This window comes from Pantherophis guttatus, chromosome 5 (assembly GCF_059756535.1).
Source record: "Pantherophis guttatus breed Tessera chromosome 5, ASM5975653v1, whole genome shotgun sequence".
In the NCBI taxonomy this organism is placed as follows: Eukaryota; Metazoa; Chordata; class Lepidosauria; order Squamata; family Colubridae; genus Pantherophis; species Pantherophis guttatus.
The window spans coordinates 11,620,909-11,643,381 of record NC_142067.1 but is presented as its reverse complement, the minus strand read 5'-3'; the positions used below and the strand labels follow the sequence as shown (position 1 = coordinate 11,643,381).

The following is a 22,473-nucleotide window of genomic DNA, read 5'->3' as shown; positions in this document are numbered from 1 at the left end:
GGGGCGGTGCTCATCTCTGTTTCAAAGCTGAAGAGCTAGCGCTGTCCGAAGACGTCTCCGTGGTCATGTGGCCGGCATGACTAAATGCCAAAGGAGAAATGTCCAAACAGTGAGAAAAATTAACCAGTTCCCTCAGAAGTTGGGGTGCTCCATCACTGGAGACCTTTAAGACAGCGGTCACCAACTGGTGGTCTATGGACCACTGATGGTCCGTGAGAAAATTTTGGTGATCCGCAGAAAAATTATTTGCATTTTTTATATTGCACTAAATCAGGGGTCCTCAAACTACGCCCCTTGGGACAGATACGTGCAATGAACGTTTGTGTTGCTGCAGAGAGTCTCCCCTTTTAGGGTCTTTTTGTGTGGGTCAGAGGGGGACTGTCAGGTATGCTTCCTTCAGTATCCAGGAAAGAAAACCCCAAACTCAAGCATTTTGAAGAATTTGGTACTTTTACTGAATATGAAAAGATTAACATCCCAGTGAAAAGCTGGAAGTGATCAAAACGCGCGAAATGCATCTACTAAGCTTCTTCCCCCCCTCGTGTTTATAGTTTCTCAGCCAATCTAAAGGTCTTCCAAAGGTCAGGTGGCAACACGTCTGGCAGCGTCATCCATCAGGAATGTCAGGACAGTTGGTCGGCCATCCCCTTCTGAAATGTAGTTTCGATTTCCCCGAAGTACCCTCCTACAAAGACAAACCCCCTCCTGCTCTCTTCCCCCCCTCTGCTCCATACCTAATCCCTCCCCGTTTCTTATGGCAGCTAAAGCAGGAAAGCTGATGCTGACATTCGGCCCCTCTTGCAGAAGAGACGTTAGTCCTAATTAAAAGGAAAAAGAGAAAGAGAAACAGAATATATACAATGATCAAGGTTTATCAGGGTATTTGGCATAGAACTGTTGAACTTTCTTGGGAGCTCGGACATCCCGTTTATTTACCCATTCAGCCTGAGATAGTGGAAAATGCTTCCAGGCAATCAGATATTGGATTTTACCATGGTGTTTTCTAGAGTCCAAGATTTCCTTAACCTCAAAATGTTGCTCCCCTTCTACTAGGATGGGAATTGGAGGGTTGCTATGATCAACCCTTAGGGGAGATGAGTGTTCAGGTTTCAATAAACTAACATGAAATACAGGATGTATTCGTCTCAAAGTTTTTGGTAATTCTAATTCAACTGTCACTGGATTTATCAGTCTGATCACACGGAATGGTCCTACATACTTAGGCCCCAGCTTTTTAGACCTCTGGGTGGTTTGTAAGTATTTGGTAGACAAATAAACTTTATCCCCCACTTTGTAAATGTGAGTTGGGGACCTTTTCTTATCGGCTTGTGCCTTATGAGCTCGGTGTGCCTCATCTAATGCCTTACGAGTCACTGTCCAGGTGCTCCTTAATTGTTCTATCCAGTCTATCAAAGAGGGATTTTGAGGATCCTCTTGAGGTAACTCGGGAATGGGTACAAAATCCTGGCCTGATGCAACCTTAAAAGGGGTGAATCCGGTGCTACTATGCACAGAATTGTTATACGCCACTTCTGCAAATGGCAACAAGTCTACCCAATTGTCCTGTTGGTAATTCACGTAACATCTAAGGTATTGTTCGAGTACCCCATTGGTTCTTTCACAAGCACCATTTGTCTGAGGGTGGTGACTGGAACTCAACCCCTGTGCGGAGCCTATCAATCTTAAAAATTCTCTCCAGAAACTGGAAGTAAATTGCACACCCCTATCAGAAATTATTCTTTTAGGAGACCCATGTAGTCGGTAAATCTGCCGAATAAACAACTTTGCGAGGGTTTTTGCTGAAGGGATCTTTGAGCAAGGTATGAAATGTACTTGTTTAGAAAACAAATCAGTTACTACCCAAATGACAGTGCAGCCCTCACTGTCGGGTAAGTCCACCACAAAATCCATAGATATTTCCTTCCATGGGGCGTTCGGTCTAGCCACACTTTGCAGTAATCCAGGGGATTTTCCTGGAGGTCTTTTAGCCGAGGCACATACTGGACAACTAGCCACATATGTCTGTATGTCCTTTTTTAGTGCAGGCCACCAAAACTGTCTCTTAACAAGATGTAAAGTTTTGACAAACGCAAAGTGTCCTGCGGCTTTGGCATCATGCGCATATTTCAATACGGTTGGTCTTAATGTGGACGGAACATACAATTTCGATCCAACCCAAGCTAGTCCATTGCGAAGTGTGCATTCATTCGAGTGGAGTTTAAACCACTCGTCAACTTTTAGTGCTTCTCGTAACTTTTCGAGTAAATCCCCTGAGAGTTCTGGATCGGTTTTACTCTGCGCTCTGGTAGTGACGGGTGTTGCCAATTGCGTTAAGGGGATCATTGGTTGAACCAGTTCCTTCTTTATGCTGTTGTACTGTGGCAATCTGGAAAGTGCGTCTGCCATGAAATTTTTTCCCCCAGGAAGGTAACGTAAAGTGAAATTGAAACGCTTGAAATGTTGGGCCCAGCGTGCCTGTTTGGGTGACAATTTGCGTGGTGTTTTTAATGCTTCTAGATTCTTATGGTCAGTCCACACCTCGAAAGGATGTTTTGCCCCCTCCAAAAATTGTCTCCATGTTAACAGCGCCCATCTAACTGCAAACGCTTCCTTCTCCCATATGGCCCATCTCCTTTCTGTTTCAGATAGTTTACGGGATGTGTAAGCACAGGGTTGTAATATTCCATTCTCATTCTTTTGCAAGAGTATCGCTCCTACGGCAACGTCGCTAGCATCCGCTTGTATTACAAAAGGTTGTTCTATGTCGGGGTGTTTGAGCACAGGTTCAGCTGCAAACAGCCTTTTCAGTTTTTCGAAAGCGGCCTGACAGTCCATAGTCCATTCTAGTGGTTTCGAGGGTTTGGGTTTTATTTCCCCTTTTGTTTTGAGCAAGTTTGTAATTGGCAGTGCGATTTTTGCGAAAGAGGGGATAAATTGTCTATAAAAGTTAGCAAACCCTAAGAAACTCTGTAACTGTTTACGGGTGCGCGGTGCGGCCCATTCCATTACTGCCCGGACCTTTTCCGGGTCCATCTCTATTCCCTCATGCGATATACGATATCCAAGATAGTCGATTTTGTCTTGATGGAATTCACATTTAGAAAGTTTGGCATAGAGTTCAGCTGCTCTGAGTTTATTCAAGACCGCTCGAACCAATCTTATATGGTCGGCCATGTTGTCAGAATAAATTAGAATATCGTCCAAATAGACCAACACCCCCTTATATAGATGCTCATGCAACACTTCGTTGATCAACTGCATGAATACGGCCGGGGCCCCCTGTAGTCCAAAAGGGAGTACTCTAAATTGGAAACACCCCAGTGGGCAATTAAATGCTGTCTTCCATTCATCTCCCTCTTTTATTCTTACTCGGTAGTATGCCTCTCTTAAATCAAGTTTGGTAAAAATTTTTCCCTTTCCTAAATGGGCCAACATGTCCTTCATAAGTGGGAGGGGATAGACATTTTCCACGCAAATGGCGTTCATGTTTCTATAATCAACAACTAATCTGAAGGATCCATCTTTCTTTTCGCGGAACATTACTGGCGCTGCTACCTTGGGTTTGGCTCGTTCGATAAATCCCCGTTCTAAGTTTTTGTCAATAAAATTTCGCAATTCCTCCAATTCTCGAGGTGTCATGGGGTATATTTTTGGTTTGGGAAGCTTCACCCCTGGGAGTATTTCAATGGTGCAGTCAGTGGCCCTGTGGGGAGGCAGATTATCAGAAGCTTTTTCACTAAACACTTCCTTGAGGTCCCAATATTCCTTCGGAATTTTCTCTTCTCCCTCAATATAGTTAATGGCTACTGCGGCCCCTTCTGGTCTTATGTCGTCCCTTAGGGAGGGGCCTTCCTTTTCGGGAGGTGGTTCTGCCATACGGATGCGCAGGACCCCCGTTTTCCAATTTACTCGTGGGTTCCATTTTCGAAGCCAGGGCAGTCCTAGAATTAGGGGCCTTTCCATGCCAGGGGCTACAATAAAGCTGAGCTTTTCTATGTGATTCCTCAAGTGTAGTTCGAGGGGTTCGGTCATAAAACTAGCTGGGCCCCCCCCTGCAATCGATCCATCTAATTGACAAAATGCAATGGGTCTTTTTAACGTTTTCAGTCTCAGTCCCATTTCCTCCACTACTTTGGGGCTAATTATGCACCTAGTGCACCCCGAGTCCAACAGGGCTAACAATTGCGCGTGAGTTCCTGTGGAGGGCACCCTTACTTCTACGGGGATGAGTAAGGGTTCTTCCGTGTGACTCACCCGTTCATCGGTGTCCGAGTCGGAGTCTGTCTCGCTGTCGTCATCGTTGGTCGGAGTTCCCAACTCACGCTGGTTCCGGGGAGTGAACTCAACGACTTCTCCTTTCAGGGCGGTGCCGCGGGTTTTGGCGGGTATTTTATCGCTTTTCTTTTGGCTGGCCCCGGTGGCTTTTGGCGGTGGTTTGGAGAGACATTCGGCCGCCCGGTGACCCTCCTTCCCACATTTGAAACAGGTGAAGGGCTTTGACTTGGGTTTGAATTCGGTCTTCCCGCCAGTCATCTTGGCCGCCCCCTTACGGTAGAGAGAGGATGACTGGTCCCCCATCCGCCTTCCTCGGAGTTCACTCCGTTTCAGCTCGATCTCCACATCCTCAGCTACTATGTACCATCTATCCAAATCATCGGGGACCCCCATGCTCCTGCAATCTCGATATATCTCATCATTCAATCCATCCTTGAAACTCTCCAAAAGCGCCATTTCTGACCAGCCTGTCATATAAGGTGCCAGTTCACGAAACTCTTGGATATACTCTGCCACCGGCCTCCGGCCCTGCTGAATGCTCTTCATTCTGAGTCTCGCCTTTCGTTCAGCTAAATGATCTTCAAAACGTCTTCTAAGGGCCCTCATGAACTGGTTGTAATTTCTCAGCAGGAGGGAGTTGTTATTGTGGAGAACTACCATCCACTCAGCCGCCACTCCCTCTAGGGCATTCGCAACGCTTCTGACTTTAGCCGCCTCTGTTTCGTAATCCTCCCCCCAATCTTGCATGTGGTTCCACACTTGGGTCAGGAAAAATCCCAAGGTTTTAGGATTTCCATCAAACTTTCCAGGAAGGGGGGGGATTTTTGGCTTTTTACGTCTGCGGGGGGGGGCCTGCAGGGCTGGGGTTCTCTGGCCGGCTGCATCTCTTCCTCGAGCTGCCGAAGTCTGGGATGTTCCCTCCTCAAACTCTTCCTCTCCCCCGCAGGCTGTCTCTTCTGCCTCCCCCCTGGGGTCTGCTTCCCCCTTTTCCACAGGAGTTTCAAAAGACTCACGGTTTTTTCTGCTTTCTTCCACATCACGGATAAGCTGCAAGGCTTGATCTATCATGAGACGTTCCTTCTGCTGTTGCATCCACACTGCCTCCCTTTTCCGGGGTCTGGAAGTCGTCACTCCCCGGGGATTCTCTCCCCAGTCCGGCAGTCTGCCCACACCCTTGGACCATCTAGCTTCCTCCGGTTCCAAACGGAGTTTTTCCAGCCATTCTGCAGTTTCTCTTTCCGACTGGAGGGCGGTTGAACTTGCTGCCCCCATCTTCCCTTCGTCATCACTCCCACGATCTGACATACTTTGGATTTTCAGTCCCCTCGGGTTTTGTCCGGGATGACTGAGATGACTTCCAGCTTAATGTCAGGTATGCTTCATTCAGTATCCAGGAAAGAAAACCCCAAACTCAAGCATTTTGAAGAATTTGGTACTTTTACTGAATATGAAAAGATTAACATCCCAGTGAAAAGCTGGAAGTGATCAAAACGCGCGAAATGCATCTACTAAGCTTCTTCCCCCCCTCGTGTTTATAGTTTCTCAGCCAATCTAAAGGTCTTCCAAAGGTCAGGTGGCAACACGTCTGGCAGCGTCATCCATCAGGAATGTCAGGACAGTTGGTCGGCCATCCCCTTCTGAAATGTAGTTTCGATTTCCCCGAAGTACCCTCCTACAAAGACAAACCCCCTCCTGCTCTCTTCCCCCCCTCTGCTCCATACCTAATCCCTCCCCGTTTCTTATGGCAGCTAAAGCAGGAAAGCTGATGCTGACAGGGACAGAAATTCTAACTTGGGGTCTGCTTCGGCCTCCTGGTGCAAGGCTTTGGGCGAAGGCTGGAGAGAATTGGAACCGGCTTGGAACTGGCTGCCCATCTCAGTCCGCTAAGCCTCCAGGTGCCTGTACCCGCAGGTCTTCCCTCTGCTTGGAAAGCCTATGCTCGTAGTCAGTGGTGGGATTCAAGTCATTTAACAACCGTTCTCTGCCCTAATGATTTCTTCCAACAACCAGTTTGCCAAACTGTTCAGAAAGTTAACAACTGGTTCTCCTGAAGTGGTGCGAACTGGCTGAATCACACTACTGCTCATAGTCCTCAGTGAGGTGCTTCTGCTGAGCCTCCTTCTTCGTCTGATCCAATTTGAACTGAGCTGTTTTGCCAACTCTTTCTCGTGGTGGCTGCTTAGCTCCAACAACTGCTTCCTGTTGGGGCCCTAAGGAGTCTGGGCAGGGAGAGGAGGGGTGGCTGGGAGGGGAGGGGTGAATAGAGGCTGGCAAGACGCTCCCCGACATGAGTGACATCAAGTTGGCTATGCCCACCTAGTCACATGACCATCTTAGCTACACCCACCCGGTCATTAGGCAGATCATATTATTGGTCCGCAGGATTTAAAATTATGAATTTAGTGGTCCCTGAGGTCTGAAAGGTTGGTGACCCCTGCTTTAAAAGGAGAATGGAGAGCCACTTGTCTGGAATGATATAGGGCTATGATGGCAAGCCTATGGCACGCGTGCCCAAAGTAGCACACGGAGCCATGTTGCCTGGCATGTGCAGCATCGCCTGTTCCTCTTATGGATTTCTGGCACGCATGCACACGCAACGATCAGCTGGTCTTTTTGTGTGCAGCTGTGCCGGAAACCGGAAGAGCTGATCTTCTGTTTTCCAGCGTGAGCATGCGCACCAGCCAGCTGATCGTTGCATGCGCATGCGTGCCAGAAACCCGGAAGAGTAGCTGGCTGGTGCACATGCATGTCCCGGAAACCGGAAGTTCATTTTTAGGTGCACACATGCGCCCTGGGCAGCTCCTCTTCCAGATTTTGGCCCAGACAAGCACACATGTGCACCATCACTGGTGTAGGGCAGTGGTGAAATCCAAATTTTTTTACTACCGGTTTTGTGAGCGTGGTTTGGTGGGCGTGGTGTGGTGCAGCTTGGGCATGGCTTGGTGGGCAAGGCAGGGGAAGGATACTGCAAAATCTCCATTCCCACTCCAGGGGGAAGGATATTGCAAAATCTTCATTCCCATCCCACTCCTGGGGGAAGGATACTGCAAAATCCCCATTCCCACCCCACTCCAGGGGGAAGGATATTGCAAAATCTCCATTCCCACCCCACTCCAGGGGGAAGGATATTGCAAAATCTTCATTCCCATCCCACTCCTGGCGGAAGGATACTGCAAAATCCCCATTCCCTCCCCACTCCAGGGGGGTGGATATTGCAAAATCTCCATTCCAACCCCAGTCCTGGGGGAAGGATATTGCAAAATCTTCATTCCCTCCCCACTCCAGGGGGAAGGATATTGCAAAATCTCCATTCCCACCCCACTCGGGGCCCAGCCAGAGGTGGTATTTGCCGGTTCTCTGAACTACTCAAAATTTCCACTACCGGTTCTCCGAACTGCTCGAAATTTCCGCTACCGGTTCTCCAGAACCTGTCAGAACCTGCTGGATTTCACCCCTTGTATAGGGTCTCCTGTGATAAGAAGACCTCTAAGGTCCCTTCTAACTCTGTTATTCTGTTTTTCTCTCTCCCACACACACCCCACAGTGTTATATCCTTGTGTTCTTGGCTCAGTACAACTCCTAGGTCAAGACAAGTTAAAAAGAATTTGATCTCCAACTCATCTTAATGTGAAGGAATAACTTTCTGATCTTTTTTGAACTTTTCTTGGTTCTAGAAAATATCAGTAGAGCATTGTAGGGTAATATTCTTCCTTTTCTCTCTCTTTCTCTCTCTCCTCTCTGCACCCACAGTGTTGTGCCAGGCTCTGTTATCTTGCTTCATTGACTTCTCTGGTAGCATCATCCAATTAATCTCCTTAGGGCCATCGGTTCCATACCAACGAGCCTACAAAGAAAACCTTTCTAAACCGCCTGCACGGCGAATATCCATTCTGTCTATTCCTTCCGAACTATATAGTAAGGATGCTGTATTTCCCACCTCTGCTGACTCATGCAAAATCTCTCTTGCATGCTGATCAGGAGAAGCAATCATTCAGGTCATTTGATTTTAATGTGCGCTTCACAATATTGTTAACCTTTCAGCATTCACTGGCTGCATTCCTTTATTGCAGCTCAAATTGGCTGTACAAGGGTGGCAGAGGGAAAGGAGCGGACATTTTACTAGAGAAAGAGCCCATATGTGAAGATGGAAACTCCTATAGGGTTTCTGCTTCTGTTTTACAGATTCTTAGACAAGTCCTTGCTCTGTTCCCCTTTCTATGGCATCTTTCATCGAAGAGGGTCAAAATTGGGTGTTTTTGTTATGATATTGGAGCAGTTAAAAGAAAGACATTAGGTCTATACTAGGGGTCAGCAACCTGCAGCTCTGGAGCCACATGTGGCTCTTTCATCCTTCTGCTGTGGCTCCCTGTTGCTAGTTGGCTCCACAATTGATAGGGCTTTCGGTTAGGACAGGTGGAGGAAAAAGGATGCCGCGCTAGGAGGAGACTCTATGGTGGGGGAACCAATTTCCAGTTGGCAGAGGAAAAAGGACACCGCGCTAGAAGGAGACTATGATGGGGGAACTGGACTTTGTCAGGTGTGCTTCCTTCAAAGTCCAGGAAAGAATGACCCAAACTCCATGATTTATAGAGAAAGGTACTTTTACTAGAAAATGAAGTGAATGCAACCAAGGAAAGCTGAAATTAAAGGCAATAAGTGTGAAAAGTGCATATAGAAAGCATCGCCTCCCACTGTCCATCGTAAATCATCCAATCCAAAGGTCTCCCAGGGTCAGGTGGAAGCACGTCTGGCAGCGTCATCAATCAGGATTGCCACGACGGTTGACCCGATAGCAACTTCAAAGATTCAGTTTCGTTTCTTCCAAAGTCCTCCAGCACGCTTCCCCCCCCCAGCCCCCTAGCTCTCCCCCTCCCATTTCTTATGGCAGCCAAAGCAGTAAAAGCGAAAGCTGACAGACTTCCTGTCGGCTCCAGAATTGAACGGGGGCTTCCAGTTAGGACCTTTGTGGCTCTTTGAGTGTTTAAGGTTGCCGACCCCTGGTCTATATCTTGCTCTACAATGAGTCACAGTGGCCAAGTGGTTAGAATACAGTACTGCAGGCTGCTTCTGCTGATTGCCGGCTGCCTGCAATTTGGCAGTTTGAATCTCACCAGGCTTAAGGTTGACTCATCCTTCTGTGATTGGTAAAACCTCCACCGAGTGAACCTACAATAAACCACCTTCCACTGGTCTAAGAATAAGCAAATTGGGTGTGATCCTGAAAAACAAGCCTTCAAAAAATATCAGGCATGATGAATCTTTAGGTGAAGTTCTAAAAATGTAATCCGTTCATTCCGCTTCATGATGTCAATAAGAATTATGCCCTTCCCAAACATGGAAACATACAAAGATATCTAGCAAGTGAATTTCTCCCTCAACCAGAATTCCACTGTTGAGGTTCTTGGAACAAAATGGACCCCAAAGTGGAATATAAATACAATGGCTGTGGAAACAATGTCAGCTGTAAGGATGAGGCCTTGAGTGACAGCTTAGATCACACTTTTTCTTCATTGCACTGCACAGAAATACCAAATATCAAAAATGTTGACATGAAGGCTAAGTTTGTTCTTCTTCTTCAATAATAATAATGATCCAAAGATCTGGTGTACCAATTAAACACCACCGACATTGACAAAATCACCTTCAGTCAATTGCTAAGGCAGCTTCACATAGAACAGCCAAGGTGGTGCAGTGGTTAGAGTGCAGTACTGCAGGCTGCTTCTGCTGACTGCCAGCTGACTGCAATTTGGCAGTTCGAATCTCACCAGAATCAAGGTTGACTCAGCCTTCCATCCTTCCGAGGTGGGTAAAATGAGGACCCAGATTGTTGGGGGAAATATGCTGACTCTGTAAACTGCTTAGAGAGGGCTATAAAGCACTATAAAGTGGTATATAAGTTTAAGTGCTATTTCTATAAGTCATTCAGGGCAAATGACATTGCAAGTAAGGTTATATAGCTAATCAAATCTTTTTTTAAAAAAAATCACAAAAGTTTTCGGATAAAGGTTGGCAATTTCAGATTGATTTTGGAGCCATATGTATTGTGGATATTTTCCTTTCTAATTGGGCTTCCTTTTGAAATGAGTAAAACATTAAAGCCCTATTAAGTTATGTCAGTTGTCTCTATATTTTTATACTGTACTATTTTCATGTTTGTTTGTTTTTTTAAAATCATCCTGTTTGTGAATATATAGGACAGACTAGAGTGAAATTTAAATCAATCAATCCCTTTTCCATACAGCAAGCATTGAACCTACGATATGTCTTTAATTTAAATTAAATTAAGTATAATTAATTAGGTTTGATTAATTATTTAAGATTAATCAAATTAACTTTAATTAAATTAAGAAGTTTCACTTACGGTGGGTAACTTACCATGTGTTCTCATCCACATCTATATGCAAACTCGGTAAGCCTCTAGGCGTAAAAAAAATTGGAGAAATGGGATGGAGGTCATGGAATGGAGGAGTAGAGAACAGAGAGGAATTGTTTCAAGAAAGACAATCAAGGTTTTATGAAGGAGCTCAGGTTGTGCAGTGGTTAAAGTGCAGTATTTCAGGCAAATTGTGCCTACAGTCTAGAGTTCGATCCTGATGGGCTTAAGGTTGACTCAGCCTTCCATCCTCCTGAGGTCAGTAAAATGAGGACCCAGATTGTCAGGGGCAATAGGCTGACTCTGTAAATTGCTTAGAGAAAGCTGTAATATGCTGTGGGGCGGTATATAAGCCTGTATGCTATTGCTATTTATTTCACGGAGCAGCTGAAATCACACTTAATATGATTCCTACTTTTCTTGAATTTAAAAAGCAAGTGAAATGCATCTTTTCCCATGAGCCTTTGGTCTCAGCTGACTGGAGACACTGTTATGTTTTTCATTCTTAATATTTTAGATGCTTTGCCAGTCAGAATTCTGGAAGACTGAGTACTCAAATACTCTCAAATAAATTTAAGCAAACGAGTAAACAAAATAAGATTCCAGGAAAGCACTTGGACTGATATATTCTGAAAAGAGAGAGTGGGTGGGAGAGGGAGACAGACAGACAGAGAGAGACAGAGAGAGCGTGAGAGTGATGGAGGCACAGAGAGAGAGACAGAGAGAGAGACAGACAGACAGAGCGGTGGGTTTCAAACCTTTTTTACTACCAGTTCTCTGACCTACTCAAAATTTCTGCTACTGGTTCTCCAGAACTGGTCAAAACCTGCTGAAACCCACCTCTGACACACACACACACAGATGGAGACAGAGAGAGACAGAGAGACACAGAGAGAGATACAGAGAGAGAGACAGAGAAAGAGAAAGTACAATTTGTAGGAAAGTTAAAATCATGGGAGTTCCTTGAGAATTTCATAATACTAGGAAAAGTTGAAGGAAAAAGAAAAGGATGGCCAGTAGCAAGGTGGATGCAGTTGATTATAACACTAGTGAATTACCACTGAGAAATTTCCAAGTCCAAATTGAAGACAGGTGATTCTGGAAAGAATCTACCTATTGGTTGCTAAGAGATGACAATGATTTGATGGTACGTAATCAATTGATCAAGTCAATGATGTTAATTATGACACTGGGAGGGCAATAGCATTGATTATTAAATAATTACTTCCAGTTCATATTGCCGTAAATTTGAACACAATCAAAGCCCTTCCAGATTGTAAGTTGGAGTTTATCAATTTTCTTGATACACATTTTACATTTCCTTACAGGAACAATTCCTTCACATTTTTTGCCAATAGATTTTGGTATGATAATTTTGTTCAATACCGTAGGCTTGCGGAATATAACTAACTCTTGTTGGTCTGCTATTTAGAGGTTCACCTGAATTCCCATTCCTGTTGAATCACTATTGCACCTAGAGGTTTATTACTCCATAGACTCCCCCCCCCCTCATTCCAGTCTTACTTGTGTGTATCCTGAGTTTCATTGTTAGTTAGTCTCTGTTTGGTATCTTATCGCTCAGTTGTTTGTTGAATTACAATACTCAGACAGCACTGAGATAGAATCAGCAGAAAACAAGAAAAGGGACATAAAATGATAAGTCTTCCACTTAGGCAAGAAAAACCAAAAGTACACATATAGACTTGGTGAAACCAGGCTTAATAGTAGTAACTGTGAAAGGGATCTTGGAGTCTTAGTGGAAACCAATTAAATATGAGCTAACAGTGTGTGGCGGCAGCCAAAATAATATAATGCAATCCTAAATTGCATTAACAGACGGATACAGTCAAGATCAAGTGAGGTACTAATACCACTCTATAAAGCCTTAGTAAAACCACACCTATAATACTGCATCCAGTTTTGGTCATCGCACTATAAAAAAAAATGTCAAGACTCTAGAATGAGTGCAGAGAAGAGCAACCAAGATAATTAGGGGATTGGAGGCTAAAAGATACTATGAATGGTTGTAGGAACTGGGCATGGCTTGTCCACTGAAGAGAAGGACCTGGGGAGACATGATCAGTGTTCCAATATTTGAGGGGCTGTCACAGGGAGGAGGGGGTCAAGTTATTTTCCAAAGCACCTGAAGGCCTGACAAGGAATAATGGATGGAAACTGAACAAGGAGAGATTCAACCTAGAAGTAAGAAGAAATTTTCTGACAGTGAGAACAATCAACCAATAGAACAGAAGTTGCCTTCAGAAGTTGTGGGAGCTTCATCACTGGAAGCTTTCAAGAATAGATTGGATTGCCATCTGTCAAAAATGGTGTAGGGTCTCCTGCATGAGCAAGGAGTTGGACTAGATGACCTACAAGGTCCCTCCCAACTCTGTTAATCCGAAATAACTGAATCAGCCTTTACTGTTCGTTCTGTGGAATCCTGAGAGTCATGAAGTCCACCTAGGTTGCTGGATTAGGAAATCCTAGATTGAGGAATAGCAATAGCATGTAGACCAGGGGTGGGTTCTACTTACCTTTACTACCGGTTCGCAACAGGATCATGTGCACACTTCTGTGCATGCGCAGAAGCTTCCTGATGATGTCGGGATCAGTGGACGGAGCCTCCCGCTGGTTTTACTACCAGTTCTTGTGAACTGGTCCAAACCAGGGCCAACCACCACTGATGTAGACTTATATACCGATTCATAATGCTTTACAGCCCTCTCTAAGCAGTGTATAAAATCAGCATATTGCCCCCAACAATCTGGGTCCTGATTTTACCAACCTTGGAAGGATGGAAGCCTGCGTCAATCTTGAGTCCCATCAGGATCAAACACCTGGCTGTGGACAGAGTTTGCCTGCAATACTACATTCTAACTACTGTACCACCACAGTTCTGTTGGTCTAATTCAGTGGAAACTGTTCAATAAATGTGATATATATATTTGGGAATATAAAAAGCAGAGTGTGGGAGGAATAACCGAGGCCAAATTGTGTGATCAGATCACAATGCAGGTACTTTGACCCCACTTTCAAATATTGTGGCAACTGAATCATAGACAGATGCAACTTCCTTGGGACTAGCTAGATAAACTTTCAAAATAAAACATATAGATTAGGCAAATTCCTAAACAACTTGCAAACAAAAAGAGAAAGGAAAAAAAAAACCCTGTAGAATGATGGTCTATAACAGTCAAGGATGCTTTCGACATCATCTGGAATTCAACTTCTTCAGACCACATCAAACAGTTTTGCAAAATTGGTTATGCCATCCTTTAAAAACAAGCATTTCTCCATGAAAGTCTGGGACTTGCAGATGAGCTGTTGAGTTATGAAATTGCATTTCCTCTCCCACAAAATTATTGCCAGTGAAGATGATCTTCAGCAGAGGACTCAAGGTTAAGTTGCATCTGTTTTATGTTCCATACCAAAAAGGATGCATATATCAAAAGCCAAAAGGATTGGCGACCGCCTCCGGGGAAATTACATTTTCTTAAAGGGTCACTGGCTTCTTTTCCCCGGCACTCATCAACTCTTGCATGGCTTCAAATGTCCACTCCAGTAGCTGCACCTTGAGTGCATCTCCCTGAATTTCTTCAGCTTAAATTACAGACGCCACATTTTTCTTGAATCCTAGCATATGCCTGCTGTTTAGGTTTTTATCTAGAGTGGACTAAAATACTGGTAAAGGGAAAAAAAAAAAAACAGACTACTCTACATAAGGCAACCAGGACACATTTTTTGAAAACATTAATTAGATGTGTTAGGCTAGCTTGTGCAACCAAACCAGGAAGAGGGGTTTCATTTAACTTTACCACCGGTTTGCCGTGAGTGCACACAATTGCTTCATGCGCAGGCACGCTGTCCACGCATATACACCTGGCCTTCCGTGCATGCACTTTGCTCGCTCACGCACCTTCCATGCATGTGCCCGGTCTCAAAAACATATCTAAATAGTACGACTTGGAGCCGGGGCGCCGCTACAGGTTCGCCTGAGCTGGTGCGAACCGGCACAAACTGGCTGAATACCACTTCTGATCAGGAAGTATGTGGTTCAAAAAAACACCACGTTTTCTTAAATCCCACCTCCTTTTCCCATTATTAGAAGCACAGACTTTGGACCTAATATTGTTCTGAAGTTTAAAATTCAGCAGGGTGTATAAACCACAACACTGGACACCCGGAAACGAATTGTAGGAGATTTCCAAAAGAAGCTTTGGTTTCGAAATCAGTCAGGGTGAAAAATAAAATACAAGAAAAGTAAGAATAAGCAGCAAGGTGTTTGATGAGCAGCTGCATGATGTGTTGAGAAAAGTCTATAATTCTCTGAAAATACGCATCTTTTTAAGTGTGTGTGTGTGTGTGTGTGTGTGTTTTGACAAGCACCAGTGTTCTCAGCCAGGGGCTATGTGGCTCTCTAGGGGCCTCGGATATTCCATGGAGGTCACAAGTGAAAAACATATACAGGTAGTCTAACAATTGAGCCCCAAATTTCTGCTGTTAAGTGAAACATTTCTTAAGTGAGTTCTGCCTCATTTTACGACCTTTCCTGCCAGAGTTGTTCAGGGAATGACTGCTTTTTTAAGTTACACGCTTGTCAAGGGACTCTGGCTTCTCCCTTGACTTGGCTTGTCAGAATGTTGCAAAAGGGAATCCACATGTCCTCAGGACATTGCAACTGTCATAAATATGGATCAGTTCTCAAGCATCTGAATGTCGATCACATGGGGACATGGCAATGGTCATACATGTGAAAAACAGTCATACCTTATTTTTTTCCCCCAGTGCCATTGTAACTGGGAAATGAACTGTTGGAACTGTTGCCTGTAACTGAAAACTTCAAGACAAAAGAAGTCAGTGATTAGATTCACCCTTAGACCAGTGGTAGAAATCAATCTTTTTTATGGTATGGCTTGGTGGGCACGGCAGGGGAAGGATACTGCAAAATCTCTATTCCCACCCCACTCCAGGGGAAGGATACTGCAAAATCTCCATTCCCTCCCCACTCCAGAGGAAGGATACTGCAAAATCTCCATTCCCACCCCACTCCAGGGGAAGGATACTGCAAAATCTCCATTTCCACCCACTCTAGGAGAAGGATACTGCAAAATCTCTATTCCCACCCCACTCTGGGACCAGCCAGAGGTGGTATTTGCCAGTTCTCCGAACTACTCAAAAGTTCTGCTACCAGCTCCCCAGAACCTGTCAGAACCTGCTGACTTTCACCCCTGCCTTAGATATAAGGGTAGATGTAACACAATGTGTTGGCAATAACATATTCAAGTCCGTTTAAATCTCCAGAATCCCTGGCCACAAAAAAAAAAAAAAAAAAACCGCTCTTGTCAGCTTTTTGTTAATAAATGGATGCTGTCGGATGTCTCCTTTCAGTTCCTTGTACTTTTTCCCCCCTTCCTTCTTTTCTCATCTCCCCTTGCTTGTCAAACAGTTTCCGAAAGCACAAAGACCACTCAATTAAACTCTTTGGCTGACATATTTTCTGTGTCAGGAACCTCGAGTCTGTCTTAAGATATGGTGTGAGGAAAAAATACCTCTTCGCCACACTTGCTTTCTTAATTCAGAGAGCATCCCAACACATGCGGTCCTTTGCATATGGAAATAAAAAGAAAAAGAAAAAAAGAAACATATTCAGGTGTGCACAAATGGAAGGCTGTTTAGCATTACACAACTGAATGTTGAACCAGGCCAACAAAGGCTGTAATGTAACACTTGAGGGTTTTTTTGATTTTTTTTTTTTTTTTGTTCTTTTGATCAGTCTTCTGGAGTCTTTGCGTTTTTGTTGGCAAGTGGTTTGCCCTTGTCTTTTTCCTAGGGCTGAGAGAAGCAACCTAGGAGAAATGTCCAAACAGTGAGAAAAATTAACCAGTTCCCTCAGAAGTTGTGGTGCTCCATCACTGGAGACCTTTAAGACAGCGGTCACCAACTGGTGGTCCATGGACCACCGGTGGACCGCGAGAAAATTTTGGTGGTCCATGGAAAAATTATTTGCATGTTTTATATTGCACTAAACCAAGGGTCCTCAAAGTAGGGCCCCTGGAACAGATACATGCAATGAACGTTTGTGTTGCTGCAGAGAGTCTCCCCCTTCGAGGTCTTTTTGTGTGGGTCGGAGGGGGGCAGAAATTCTGACTTGGAGTCTGCTTCGGCCTCCTGGTGAGGGGCTTTCGGTGAAGGCTGGAGGGAAGCGCCGCTGGTGGCGAAGAGCCGGAGGGCCTTGTTCCAGTGGGACTGCATCATGGCCTGGAACTGGCTGACCATCTCAGCCCGCTGAGCCTCAAGGCGCCTGTACCTGGCCTTGCATTCCCACCTCAGTGAGGTGCTTCTGCTGAGCCTCCTTCTCGGTCAGATCCAATTTGAACTGAACTGTTTTGCCAACTCTTTCTCGTGGTGGCTGCTTAGCTCCAACAATTGCTTCCTGTTGGGGCCCTAAGGAGCCCAGGCAGGGAGGCAAGGAATGGCTGGGAGGAGAGGGGTGAACAGAGGCACCCCCCGACATGAGTGACATCAAGTTGGCCATGCCCACCCAGTCACATGCCCACCTAGCTATGCCCACCCAGCCAGTCATTAGGCAGATCATATTAGTGGTCTGCAGGATTTAAAATTATGAATATAGTGGTCCCTGAGGTCCAAAAGGTTGGTGACCCCTGATCTAGTTGGCTTTGTACCTAAGGCCAGACTAGAACTCACAGTCTTCTAGTTTCTAGCTTGGTGCTTTTAACCATTATGCCAAAGTAGCTCTCAGCACTTGATTAATTTCTTGTGTCCTTAGTGTGATGAAAAGCAAAACCATTTTGCTTTACTTATGAGTTAACGTATTGTGTACACCACTCCAAGATACATTTTATTATCTTTTTTTGCAGCAGTTGTTAAGTGAATTACAGCAGTCATTAAGTAAACACAGGGGATAGTAAGTGAACACCTAAATCCGTGATGGCGAACCTATGGCACGGGTGCCACAGGTGGCACACGGAGCCATATCGGTGGGCACACGAGCTCAGCTCCGGCATGCATGCGTGCGCCAGCCAGCTGATTTTCGGGCCTTCTGGGCCCACCAGAAGTCAGGAAACACACTGTTTCTGGCCTCCGGAGGGCCTCTGGGGGGGGGAGGCTGTTTTTGCCCTCCCCAGGCTCCTAGAAAGGCTCTGGAGCCTGGGGAGAGCAAAAAACAGTCCTACCGGGCCCACTGTGCCATTGCGTGCCAAAAGCAGAGGGAGCATGGGGGGCCACATAGAATTATGGATGTGGGCACGCGTGCGTGTGACCCCACCACGCTCTCACCACTTTTGGAACCCGATGGCAAAAAGGTTAGCCATCACTGACCTAAATCATTAAGTAAATCTAGTCATTGTTAAGCAAATCCATCGTTTGGATTGTCATGTTTTCTAGGACATCAGAAGTGTTGTATTTCTTGTGTGGTCAAGAAAGGACATATTTTGAGAAGCATACCTAACCAAAGAGAGATGCACTAATCATTTGCAAAGGTAAATAGCTTTATTGGATACACCTAGCATTCTAAATAGTTGGAAGCTTTTGATCTGATTAAAAATGCTCCTCAGATCATTCCGGTAGTCCTCAATTTAGCAATAGTTGGTTTAGTGACAGTTCCAAGTTACGACACTGAAAAAAGTAACTTGTTATGACCATTTTTCACACTACAACTGTTGCAGCATCCCCATGATCCAAATTCAGATGCTTGGCAACGGGTTCAGACCTACGACGGTTGCCGTATCCCCGGGTCATGCGATCCCCTTTTGCGACCGTCTGACAAGCAAAGTCAAATTGGGGAAGCCGGATTCACTTAACAACTAGGTTACTAACTTAAGAACTGCAGTGATTCGTTTAACAACCATAGCAAGAAAGGTCATAAAATGGGGCAAAACTCACTTGAGACATGCCTCACTTAGCAACATATATGTTGGGCTCAATTGAGATCGTAAATTGAGGACTACCTGTACTGCTGAACATTGTTAGAAAAAGGAGGAGGGGAAAATACTGGTTGGCGTTAAAGCCATTATTGTACTGATAGTATTCTTAAGTGGAATGAGAAGGAGTCTGCAGAAATACAGTTTAGATGTTAATCAGATGTTAATATGCTAGCAAAGCAGACGGATTATAAAAGCATTTGATTTAGTAAAGCCTGCTTCCTTTTTTTTTTTTTTTTGGTAAATACAAATTCCAGCACCTAAAATCCATCCTGTTTCTATCCCATATGGGATTCACAGATATACTGCTGGCATAAAGCAGAGATATTTATATTTATGAAATATAAATATTTCGGCTAAGCTTAGATATACTGCTCTAGTTCTCAGTAACGGTGCCTTTAGAGACAAACAGCCTATGGTACATAAATGGTTTAAGAGAAAGTCCTAAACATTATTCTTGATAGAAGTGTCCGACTACAAATTGAGCCGCCCAAAAAACTGAAATGTATAATAAACTGGGTAGGCCTGAAAGCTTCAATCTTTCCCCAAAAAATATGAGCTTCCGGGACAGATTGGACTGCTAAGGTCTTCCCTATCATTTTTTTTCATGTGGGTTTTTCATTCAGAGAAATTTAATCCTTCAAAATCATTAAAGCCCAGCGAATGTGTTTGTATTTCTAAAATGCAAACTTCTCACTTGTATAATAGTGAAAAGAAAACCCTGCACTCTCTGGACACTTCCATTTCAAAAAAAAAATAAAAAATCCCAATGCAAAAAAATGTAGGTTTGGACATAGAATAGATAGAATAACAGAGTTGGAAGGGACCTTGGAGGTCTTCTAGTCCAACCCCTTGCTTAGGCAGGAAACCCTACACCACTTCAGACAAACGGTTATCCAACATCTTCTTAAAAACTTCCAGTGTTGGAGCATTCACAACTTCTGGAAGCAAGTTGTTCCACTGATTAATTGTTCTCACTGTCAGGAAATTCCTCCTTAGTTCTAGGTTGCTTCTCTCCTTGATTAGTTTCCACCCATTGCTTCTTGTCCTGCCCTCAGGTGTTTTGGAGAATAGCTTGACTCCCTCTTCTTTGTGGCAGCCCCTGAGATATTGGAACACTGCTATCATGTCACCCCTAGTCCTTCTTTTCATTAAACTAGACATACCCAATTCCAGCAACCGTTCTTTATATATTTTAGCCTCCAGTCCCCTACATCAACCTATAATTTCCGGTTACATTTTGCTTGGACTCAAAAGCTTTTGCACAGCTGCACACTGTGTCCTAATGATGCAAAAGGCAGTTAGCGGCGTGTTGAACACAAGTCAGAAAAGAACATCCAAGATGGCCTTGGATATGTTTTTAGAAGCCAAACTGAAATTGCGTTAAGCGTTTTCTGGGTTGCCCTACGTAGATAATGCAGTCAATATTCTTTAATTATAGAATGACCCAATTGATTCCAATGAACCAAAATTGTCTCCTTCATCCATTTACCATTCATGACTTTATGTATAGATAAATGTTACACACATTATTGTCTATTTTTAAAACGTGCTCAATCAAACATTTCTTCTGCTATGTAATTTTTCCTATGAAGGTAGGAAATTTATTATACATTAATAGTTTTTTTTTTAAAATTTGATTTATATGCCGCCCTTCTCCGGAGACTCAGGGCGGCTTACAGTGCGTTAAGCAATAGCCTTCATACTTTTGTATATTTTATACAAAGTCAGCTTATTGCCCCCACAAACTGGGTCCTCAATTTACCCACCTTAGAAAGGATGGAAGGCTGAGTCAACCTTGAGCCTGGCAAGATTCGAACTTACTTTAATTGCAGACAGCTGGTGTTAAATTACAGTGCCTTGTCTGCAGAGCTATCCAGGCTCTGGATTGTTATGTTACATTGCGTTTTTTTATGTTACATCATGCCACATCATAATGTCATCATATCATGTTATATTGTAACAGTGGTGGGTTGCCCCCGGTTTGGACCGGTTCTATAGTAACCAGTAGTAAAATCGGAGGGAGGCTCCGCCCACTGACCCCGACGTCATCAGAACGCTTCTGCACATGCACAGAAGAGCACACCTGCGTGGCCCTGTTGCGAACCAGTAGTAAAGGTAAGTAGAACCCACTCCTGTATCATATCATATCATATATCATATCATATACACTATTGTGCAAAAGTCTTAGGCTACCAATATATGTATGTATGTATGTATGTATGTATGTATGTATGTATGCATGCATATATATATGTGTGTGTGTGTGTGTGTGTGTGCATATATACACACACATACACACAGTCACACACATACAGAAACACACATATACACAATATCTATGTATACAGGCAGGCAGTCCTCGACTTAGCAACAGTTCATTGAGTGATTATTTTAAGTGGCAATTCCACTGAAAAGTGAGCTGTGACCATTTTTCACACTTACAACCCTTGCAGCATCCCCATGGTCACGTGATCCAGATCCAGGCGCTTGCCAACTGACTCATATTTATGACGGGTGCAATTGTCCCAGGGTCACGTGATCCCCTTTTGCGACCATCCGACGAGGAAAGTCAGTGGAGAAGCCAGATTCATTTAACAACCGGGTTACTAATATAACGACTGCAGGGATTCACTTAACAACTGTGGCAAGGAAGGTCGCAAAAGGGGGCAAAACTCCCTTAACAAATATCTCATTTAGCAGCAGAAACTCAGCCGTGGTCGTAAGTCGAGGACTACCTGCACACACATACAAACACACATTGCAGTGTACATATACACACATATACACTGCATAGAAATTTCCTCTAATTTTTTTTTTAATTGAATTCTAATAACAGACTGAGACGTAATTAGATATGGTCATTATACCATTGTTACAACAATCAATCTAATAGTGGCCTAAGATCTTTGCACAGTAGTAATAGATAAATAAATAGAGAGATAGGGACAGAGATTGAGATATAGACATAATTGTGGTATTTGGTATATATATTCCTACATTTGAACATATTTTTTTTTGTTTGGCACATGTATATAAATGCAAAATGTTTTTTTTTTTTTTATTTTAAAACAACAACAAAACATAAAACCATCCTCATTCTAAACAATTACAGACAATGTGTCGATCGGTGAACATTTTTTTTGTGCTTAATCCCATCTTCAGAATATCAATATATAACCAAAGCTTATTATTCATAAGAAAAAACTTCACATATTTTATCTTTACATCAACTTCATATTTCATATTTCATCTCAATGCTTTGTTATCTATCCATTGATAAAACAAATCCCATACCAAATATATATTTGGTATATATATATTCCTACATTTGAACATTTTTTTTCTTTTTTGGTTCGGCACATGTATATAAATGCAAAATGTTTAAACCACATTCCGTGGAAGAAAAAATACATTAAAATGAAATGATCATGAAATTATGGTTCATACGGCATATTTTAGCATAACTTGGAATTAATATTTTTGCACCCCCAATTTTAGGTCAAAGGCTCTTATTTTTGTTCCTTGCAGGAGAGCTTCTTCTGTTCAAAGGGTGCTATAATACTTATAATACTTATAAGCATACCCATCAATTTATTTGAAGACAAGAATCTTGGTTATATTGAAACACTAATCCATAATGTATAATACAATGTTCACTTGGAAATCATATTTCATTTGCTTTCTTGCTAAAGTGAAACTGCAGGTAACTTATGGATTAACGGCCTTTAAATCTTCAAAGGGATGTATATTAATTCTTATCAAATGAACATTTTTTCCTCCTCTCCAAACTGTCACACTGGGAAAGATTTCTCTATTAACCCTAAGCTGATTCCATGATGCTTTTAATTATTTCTGCTTGAAATGAAAAGCCACTGCCCTGTA

General features: G+C 43.6%; 1 protein-coding gene across 1 annotated transcript; it reads right to left on the bottom strand.

The window, feature by feature from the left end:
- Positions 1 to 431: 431 nt before the first annotated feature.
- On the bottom strand, positions 432 to 6,042 carry LOC148113283 (uncharacterized). The gene is made up of 2 exons (XM_087894586.1): positions 4,255 to 6,042; positions 432 to 818 (listed from the first exon to the last, which is right to left on the bottom strand). The coding sequence occupies exons 1-2, from the start codon at positions 5,578 to 5,580 to the stop codon at positions 813 to 815; spliced, it is 1,332 nt and encodes a 443-aa protein (XP_087750712.1). The 5' UTR covers positions 5,581 to 6,042; the 3' UTR covers positions 432 to 812.
- Between the last annotated feature and the right edge of the window lie 16,431 nt (positions 6,043 to 22,473).

Coding starts and splice junctions, on each gene's coding strand:
- LOC148113283 (XM_087894586.1), bottom strand. CDS start 5,580: ATGTCAGATCGTGGGAGTGATGACGAAGGGAAGATGGGGGCAGCAAGT.